At 31.1% G+C, this 9,171-nt stretch overlaps 1 protein-coding gene across 1 annotated transcript; it reads left to right on the top strand.

Annotated features, from left to right (window-relative positions):
* Positions 1-3,178: 3,178 nt before the first annotated feature.
* Positions 3,179-7,115, top strand: LOC127243766 (uncharacterized). The gene is made up of 13 exons (XM_051263931.1): positions 3,179-3,330; positions 3,490-3,568; positions 4,211-4,306; positions 4,433-4,513; positions 4,601-4,719; positions 4,793-4,894; positions 4,992-5,108; positions 5,184-5,252; positions 5,395-5,461; positions 5,984-6,037; positions 6,139-6,222; positions 6,810-6,869; positions 6,978-7,115. The coding sequence occupies exons 1-13, from the start codon at positions 3,179-3,181 to the stop codon at positions 7,113-7,115; spliced, it is 1,218 nt and encodes a 405-aa protein (XP_051119888.1).
* The last annotated feature ends 2,056 nt before the right edge of the window (positions 7,116-9,171 follow it).

The raw sequence follows: 9,171 nt of genomic DNA, 5'->3' as shown, positions 1-9,171 counted from the left end.
AATTATTTATGCGTATTTCTAATAGTTTAATTTTTTAGATAAGACGGTCATTCAGAGCATCTAATAAAACCGTTTGAGAATATCGGAGGAAGATCGATTATGTTCTGGATCGTTCGGAGGAGTTCCAATCGCCGGATAAGATGACCGTTGCCCAACCGCCTAGAGCTGTCCGTTGCCGGTGGAGGAGGCACCACCGGAGAAGATGTCATATTGGTCGATCTGTCCGAGAAGCTGCCGGAGCCGTCTTCCGATGGCCGGGCCATTGTTTTGTGTTTATTCAATTATTTGATTCACCTAATTAAACCATACATTCAGTGGCCGATCCAGCCGGATTTTCAAGTTGGTACACAATTTGATAAAATATCATTACAATATAAAATATATAAATTAAAATTGTCATTTCCGTATTTTCATATATTAAAAATGTTTAATTACATTATTATTTATAGTGAAAATTGAAGAAAAAATTTATGTTTTGCTTACAGAGTTGCAATCAAAATGAAGAAAATTGAATAAATTATCGAATTTAAATTTATTCTGTTGTCATCTAAATTTATTCTTATTTTATTTTTTAGTGAAAAGTACTATTTTTTCTATATTGTTTTTACCCTTTTATCTATTTTTTAGTCAAATGAACACATATTTGAACTATAGATGGAGTAATATATATTATATAATTAATTATTTTTTAAAAAAAAATTAAATAAATCATTGGAGTAATTATATAAATTAATGAGTTTGTCATTTGATTTTTCTGAATAAAAAAGAAATTAAATAATTAATACTTCCTCCGTCCCAAAGGATTTGTCTTTATTTTTTCATTTTCGTTCGTCCCAAAATAATTGTCTTGTTTCCTTATTTAGTAGTTGTGGTCCCCACTTTATAACAAAATTATTCCTACTTTTATATACTATTCCTAATTATTACTCTAACATACTCTTTAAAATCCTTTAAAAAACAAAGACATTTTAGTCATTTACATTCTACTTTATACCACTTTCAATTAAATACTATTATTCCTTAATTCTCGTGCCAACTCTCAATAACACACTTCTTTTGGAAAGGAAGGAGTATATATATATTCAAGTGGTCCTATAACCCCACGACTGATGGATCTGCCGGTGCATACATTTATTTTTGGTCTTGATCCGATATACTCCTTTCATTCCAATACAATAGTCTTGTTTATCATTTTTGTTCGTCTCAAAACAATAGTCTCATTTTCATAAATAACTATATCACTATAAAACTACCATTATTTTTTCATTATTATTACACAATTGCCACTACTTTTTACACTAATACATTCACAAGGGCAAAAAAGTTTTTTACCCGTATTTTTTATCCACAGCTAATATAATATCAATATTTTTTAAATCTCGTGTCAAATACAACCCAAATTATAATTTTGGGACGAAGGGAGGATAAATTTACAATACAGTGTATATCTACTATTATTATTGTAGTTTGTTATTTGTATTTATTTTCTTCAAAATATAATAATTAAAATGATAATTTTTTTTATAACAAATAAATATTTATAAATAAAATATATTATTTTATAAATTTCAAAATTAGCCCTAGGTCCGCCACTGTGCGCGTGTATATATATATATATATATCTAATTATGGCATGGGATATATTACATTTGCATGAGGGCTACGTACGTCCACTGCAACCACCAATGCATGCAAATAATAAATTAAAATCCAGTAGCCGAAAACCATGCAATTGTGCCAGAGATTTTAATATCTTTCCGAATTCAGACAATCATCCAAATAATTCACTCGCTGCGTTATCGATTAGCGATTCAATTTGAATTATTATTATAATTTAAAATAAATATTTGCAGAATCAAAAAGTATTAATTAGCGAAATTAAAGGAGTGGTGTGAAACGCAGTTCTCCCATTTCCTCGCCGTCTTCTTCGCTTTTCTTCATTCTCTCTCTCTCTGTGTGCACGCGGCGGAGGAGGTTTTAGTTACGTATGTCAACGATTGCATGTTTTTGAGCATCCAATTCTGCAAATCGGAAGCAGAGAGTATGTTTTCATCTCCAAATTTTGTTCGGTTCATTGAAAATCAGGATGTCGTCTGATTGAAATTGAATTTGTGGATTGAATTAAAATATATACATATATAGATTCGGTAGATATGCGGGATGCGCAGAAGGTGTTTGCTAATTTGTGACGGTAAGTTTAGGGAGATAAGATTGTCGCCTCGATTTGTGATTCTGTTCGATTTTGATTTGGTTACTCCGTAATTTGATTGATTGTTCTCCAATTCGCGTATTGGATTCCTCGTTCTGTAGATGATTTGATTCTTCATTGGATTGGTTCAGTTTACGATTAATGTCTCTGTCGTCTGTAAATTCTGGAAGTTATTAACTCGATTTTGCTTAAGTTTCGATATGAATGTCATGTCAAATTGATTTGATTATATGTTTATGATATTGGAGTAAGTTTAGGCTTCATTCAGATAGAAGTGTTTGGAAGTCAGTTTTGGAAAATTTTGGTAACAGTTGGACTTTTTTGTGAGATAGAAAAAAATGTTTCATGTGATGTTTTCTTGAAAAAGTTACTATGAACAGTTATAGAAGTTACGAAAGTGTCTATATAAACAGAGCTTAAGTTTAATGTTGAATTCGAGTATGTAGTTCCAGTTTTTGAATCTCATCTCTTGATGGAAAGAGAGGTCAGTGTGTAAATTAAGGCTTAGAGCAAGGATTTAATCCTGATGACATGAGTGAGTGGTGCTCCGACGATTAAAAACGTATAAAATGACGAACATTTGGATGATATGGTCATTCGACGAATCTCTTGTGGATTCTTAGTGATTGATGTAATGTTTTGTATCGAGTTTAGGTATTGAAAATAATGTCCGTGACAAGTAAAAACAACTTTTTTAGGTTGTTCAGCAGTTCATTCTATCTAATAATCCGAAGAAGCCTTTGCTTCAATATAGCTATAGACTGAAAAACCTTGTCCGTTTAGATAGAAGTTTTGGTGTTCTGAAAACTTTTGGCAACAGCGAATACTTAGATGTGATATTTTGTAAATATATATATGCTTAGAAAAATTATTATAAATGAATAGTGTCAAAAGTTCAAAAAGTATCTATGTAAACATAGCCTAATGTAATGAACTTCAAGACCATTTTCGTTGTTTTCGCCTTCTCAGATGTCATTGCTAAGAGACAGAAAAGGATGGGGATCGGTTCTTCGTGGCCTCTTTTCGGCAGTTCCTCTGTTCTTTCTTATACTCTTCATATGGAGCATGACAATCGAACAGCACGATAAAGAGGTTATAGAACGGTACAACAAAGAGGTGAGGTGCGCGCCATTAGTGATTTTATTTCCATCACATACATTGCGATTCTCTTCCTCTAATTTTTCGCCTTCCCTTCCCTGCATTGGTAACATGAAAATTTTGAAACTTGTAATAAAAATTCTGCTGTTTTCATCCCATTGTTCTTAGCTACTTACTCGCAGTCTTGCGCAGAGACAGCTGAGAAAGAGTAGGAGTCCGCCAAGACAAAAGAATAATGTCCAGAAATGTGATACCTGTGGAGTATGTGTTTCTTTTAAACCTTACACCATTGTTGCAATCTTCTCTGTTTCAAATTTCGAATCATGGAATGATCATATTTTCGATGAATTTTTATGTCAAATAGCGAAGAAATTTGCGTTTGGAATTAGAGTTTGTTTTGTACAGATAAATGAAGATAGAAAAATAGAAAAAAGAGATTAATAATTTGCCAATCCTTCCCAGTGAAAAGAAACGAAGAGAAACGAAAATATAGACACGGTGTGTTCATTTGTCAATTTTTTTATTTTTTTATGTTTAATTTTCACAATTGTAATTCAAACAAAAAAAACAAGAATCACCAATTAAACACATCGGCAATATTTCTCTAAGGATTCTCATTTCACTAAAACTCATCATCTCCTCTTGATCGATGCAGTATTTCTTTTTGCAGTCGCAATATATTGTCTTATCCAGATAGCTACATTTAATTTTTACATTTTCAACTGAATTATATGTTATAACAAATCGAAGAATCAATTATCATTCCCTGTTGCTTAGTTTTCTTTTAAATTTTATTTTCTCCGATCATTTCTATGCAATTGTATCTCCTTACCAAACGAACCCTTAGAGTGGAAGTTCTTCTAACAATGAATCTCAACGCCTAATTTGTGAACTCTGTTCTAGAGAGAATGCAGGCCTCCTGGAACAGAGAAGCTTCCGAAAGGGATTCTGGCGAAAACTTCAAATTTGGAAGCACGGCCTTTGTGGGGGCGACCGGAGGTGCGAATAAACTATATAACTTGTAGAAACCTTTAGCTTTATGTTCTTTCTTTTACTACGATTTTCTCATCCCTGAAATTCAACCTTCGATCTTTATAACTCTGAACTTGTAATTGTGCGCCGCAGAAGATAAATGCTTCTAGAAGTTTATTTGCTGCTGCAGTCGGGATAAAGCAGAAGGAAAATGTGGATAAAATGGTGCAAAAGGTAAAAGTCTCCGCGGCTTGAAGTTCTTTTGGGAATCTGCATTCGATAATTCTTGTCTTGATTGTGTCGAAACGCCTTAATGATCAGTTTCTTGAGAGCAATTCTGTTGTTATGCTTTTCCACTATGATGGCGTTGTCGAGGGATGGAATGAATTTCAATGGAGTAGAAGTGTGATGCATATATCTGTCGATAATCAAACTAAATGGTACGATGAATAACAGAAACCATATCATGTTCTGTGTTCGAATTTATGCCAAGCTTAAGAATTTCGCTGCTAGGTGGTTTGCAAAGAGATTTTTACATCCGGATGTTGTAGCAGACTATGATTATGTCTTCTTATGGGATGAAGACCTTGGTGTCGATAATTTCCACCCTGATCGGTATGCGAATTGTTACTACATTGCAATCGATACATCCGTTTTTTTTTTTTTTTTTGTTGCCCTTTTGGCTTGAACATCTTTGCGCCGGTGCATTCAGATATCTGTCGATTGTGAAAGATGAAGGGCTGCAAATATCACAACCGGCGCTTGAAGTTGGGCCATCTGAGCTGCACCATCTCATCACAGCGCGGTGGAAAAAATCGACTGTCCACAGGTAGTGTATATATTCTGGTTTGTATTTCTTCGGAGAACTGGCTGCTGTTGTAACTATGTGTTTTTCGTACTGCAGAAGGGTCTATAAGCTTGACGGGAAGGGCGTTCAATGCAACGATAACAGCTCCTCTCCTCCGTGCACCGGGTAGAATTTACAGTTAAACAACTCTGCACTTTTTCTTAGTACATAACTAAATAACACAAATGGTGATCGATTTTAGTCCGGTTAGGGTAATGCAATACTTCTCTTTGCAAGTATGTTAACAGTACTTCGATGTGTTCGACAGGTGGATAGAAGTGATGGCGCCGGTATTCTCTGCAGCTGCGTGGCGCTGTGTTTGGTATATGATTCAGGTATGCAGATTGCTTTCTTAAACAATGATCGATTGTTAAATGATCATTTTACCTAAAAATTTATCGAAGAGAGATTGCATCATTAGTAATTATTAGGTAAATTATTTTTTTTTAGCCCCGTACGTGACTATCTTTATCATTTTAAAATCGTAACTAGACTATGTATTAAATTAATTTCATAACTAAAAAAATTTGGCAGAAATGGTCTTTAGGTGCCGCAGCTGTCGTGGCGGCAGCATCATGGCTCATCGGGTCTGAGGACTATTTCTGCGAAATTTTTTTAATCGTAGAACCAATTTAATACAAATTTTAGTTATGTATCCTAAAATAATAAAAATGGTCACGGAGATGATTAAAAATAGTTTTCTCATTATTATATAGTTAATCAGTATACCACCCTTATGTGCAAGATACTAATTGACTATCTCACCTAAAAAATTAAACTTAAAACACACATTATTAATTATTATATAGTCAACCAACAATAGTTATACCGGTAATATCTATTTTTTCTCATTGCAGAATGATTTGATCCATGCCTGGGGGCTCGATATGCGGCTTGGCTATTGCGCGCAGGTAATTTTATTTTTACTCTTTTTTTATCGCTTACTTACTCAACTTTACTTCCTCTTAATTTGTGGCGATGTTGTTTGATCGGTTGTTTGGAACTTGTGAAGGGTGATCGAATGAAAACTATAGGGATCATAGATGCTGAGTACGTTGTTCACTATGGATTGCCTACGCTCGGCGAGCCTGAGAAGGTTTGTTTTAATGGTCAAGACGATCTTAATGTTGCTCGCTATCATTTATCGATGTTTTTAATTAAAAATAATTATTTGATGTACGAGAAGAAATTTAATATTGCATGTAGTAAATTTCTTTGGCCTTTGTAGGATGAAAATATTTTATCTTGTTATGGAAGCATTTTGCATGAAAAAAATGGAAGATTATGTAGTGAATCTATTTCAAAAAATTTAAGGATGTTGATTTGTCCTAGTTAACACATGAAAAATTGATATATCTAATTGTCTTATAATATTAATTTATACATTGCATTTGTATTATATTAATATATGATAATGTGATACTGTTAAATACACTTGAATTTATGTTTAGTTTGAATATGTTGTTTTGGTTTTATTTATTGAGAATTTTAATCATTCATGGATGAAGTATTTATTGAAATGCATATGATCTTTTTTCGATTTTTTTTTTTTCAAAAAAATCGCATATAAAAGAGAGAGACATCGAAGAACACATTAGTTTTTGGATTTCTTTTTTTGTTTTGTTTGCTTTTGGTTGTCTAAGTCTTTTTCTTCCTTTATTTCGGAATAATTATCCATTTTAGGCCGGAGGAGAAGGAAGACAATCTCAAGCGCAGCCAAACTCAATCAACCGGAGACTTGAAGTGAGTACAGAAACTACTTGATATGATCAAAATGTGAATTATTCCGAGTATGCCACACATTATACTCATACTTACCTAATATTATGGTCGTGGTGATGGTGGCGGTAGGTGAGAAGGCAGTCGTATAATGAGTACAAGTTATTCAAAAGACGGTGGAGCAAAGCCGTCGAGATGGATCAATCTTGGATCGATCCGTATCCGAATGATGAGCTCAACCATAGCTCCCTTTGGCCACCTCTCATGTGATTTCGCAATCGGATCGGATTGGGTCAGGTCGGATCATATCAAATTGACATGGTCCTTATGGTAAATTCGATCTTTTTTTTTTATTCTTTCCCTTTATTTTGTGAGCTAGCCAATGTTTTATACTTTTTCTTCTAGTATAATTTTTTACATAGTATAATTTGAATAGATTTTAGTCGGTCTCTTCGTGTTTAATTTGGAATTGTTTTAGTAAAATTTGTAAATAAAGTATCAAAAATTGAAATTCACGGAAAAGTTAGAGAATGTTTGTTTTTTGTGTTTTTTCTTATTTTTAGTAATTTAATTTTTCAATCACACGAAATTCCTAGTACATACATGGTGAGGAAGCCTTGCCCGCAGTCCAACAAAGAGGGGTTATTATTATTCCTCCCTCCGTCCCGAAACTAAGTATCCATTTGTTTTTTGCACGTAGTTTTAGAAATATTAGTATTATATTGGAATATAGTAGGAATAAAGTATAAATGACTAAAATAACCTTATTAGTATGTGTGATACAAAGGTAATGACATTTGTGTAATATATTGTAAGTTGTAAGAGTATTTGTAATATTAGGTAGAAAGTACAGTTATTTAAAAAAGAAATGGATACTTTGTTATGGGACGGACTAAAATGAAAAAATGGATACTTTGTTATGAGACGGAATGGGACGGAACGGAGGAAGTATTATTCTAATTATTATTTGATTATTTGGTTAGATGTGTTGTTTTCTTAATAATATATTACCATCGAAAAAATATTTTATAATAAAAAAATAAAAATAAAATAAAAATGAATTAGAATGTATTGAGCTAAGCTTAAAATTAACTATATATTTTTTAAAAAAATATTACCAAAAAAAAAAAGAGAACATAATATACAATACTCTCTCTCTCAGCTATTTTGTTTGGTTAAGGTATGGAGTAATTAGTAAGTAATTAAAAAGTGTATTAGTAAAAATAATTATTATTTAATAAAAATAATTATAGAATAAGATTAAGATAATTAAATAATTTAATTAAAATAAAAAAAATTATAAATTATGAATTTTAAAATATAATTAAAATATATAATTATATTTTCAAAAAATGAAATGACAAATTATGTGGGACGAACGAAAATAAAAATAGTAGAAAAATTAAGTGGAACGGAAGGAATACTATTTATACACTCCTCTTATATATTCTCTCCGTCTAGCTACAAAGATCCTTTTATTTTTTTGTTTTTTTTTTCAAAATAAAGATAATATATATATAAATCAATTTAATTAAATTTTTAAATTTAATTAAACTGGTTTATATTTGTTAAATATATTTATATTAATAAATTTATTAAAAATATAAATGTATCAATTGAAACATCTGGTCTTCCAACATGAAATTTGATACCAAAAAAACCACAATATATTTTTAATAAAAGTAAAAAATTCAAAACAAAAAACTTCAAATATTAATTACATAAAATTAAAAAGTCAAATTCAACTTAAAATAATATATTTTAAATTTTTGACATAATTTTTTTATATTATTCACAAAAATTAATTTATTTAAAAACGCTGGTAACGAAGGATTTATTATGTATTTCTTCTATTTTTATTTTTTATTTTTAATAATAAATAAATAATTAAGCCTATTTTCTTTTATTTTAAATATATTGGTGGAGCAAAGCATGTGGGTGGCTATATTATTTGTGAGTTAGGTGAATTAATAATGCAACCAAATGCAGCTATATATGGATTATCACTTCCATGCTGCACAATAGTCTAAAAAGGCATTTATCCCATTCCCATTCCCACCGCCCATGCTATTTGTTTGGGAGTTTGGATTTTGGACTCGAGATTTAAATAGTAAAAATTTTAAATTTGAACAGTTGTATGATGTGATATAAATAACTATTGATGTAATATTTTGAATATAAAATTAATTTTTAGTATAATATTAAAAATAAAAATAAGTGTTTAATTTAATATTTATGAAGAAAAAAATTGAATAAATAGTGTATCTGGGAAAAAATCTCCCAAACAAACATACCCTAAATCATTCCTAATCAATTACTTTTAAAT

Source organism: Andrographis paniculata, unplaced genomic scaffold (assembly GCF_009805555.1).
Source record: "Andrographis paniculata isolate CXL003 unplaced genomic scaffold, ASM980555v1 Contig98END, whole genome shotgun sequence".
Taxonomy (NCBI): Eukaryota; Viridiplantae; Streptophyta; class Magnoliopsida; order Lamiales; family Acanthaceae; genus Andrographis; species Andrographis paniculata.
Note: the sequence above shows the minus strand (reverse complement) of the source record. Positions and strands in the feature narration are given on the sequence as shown.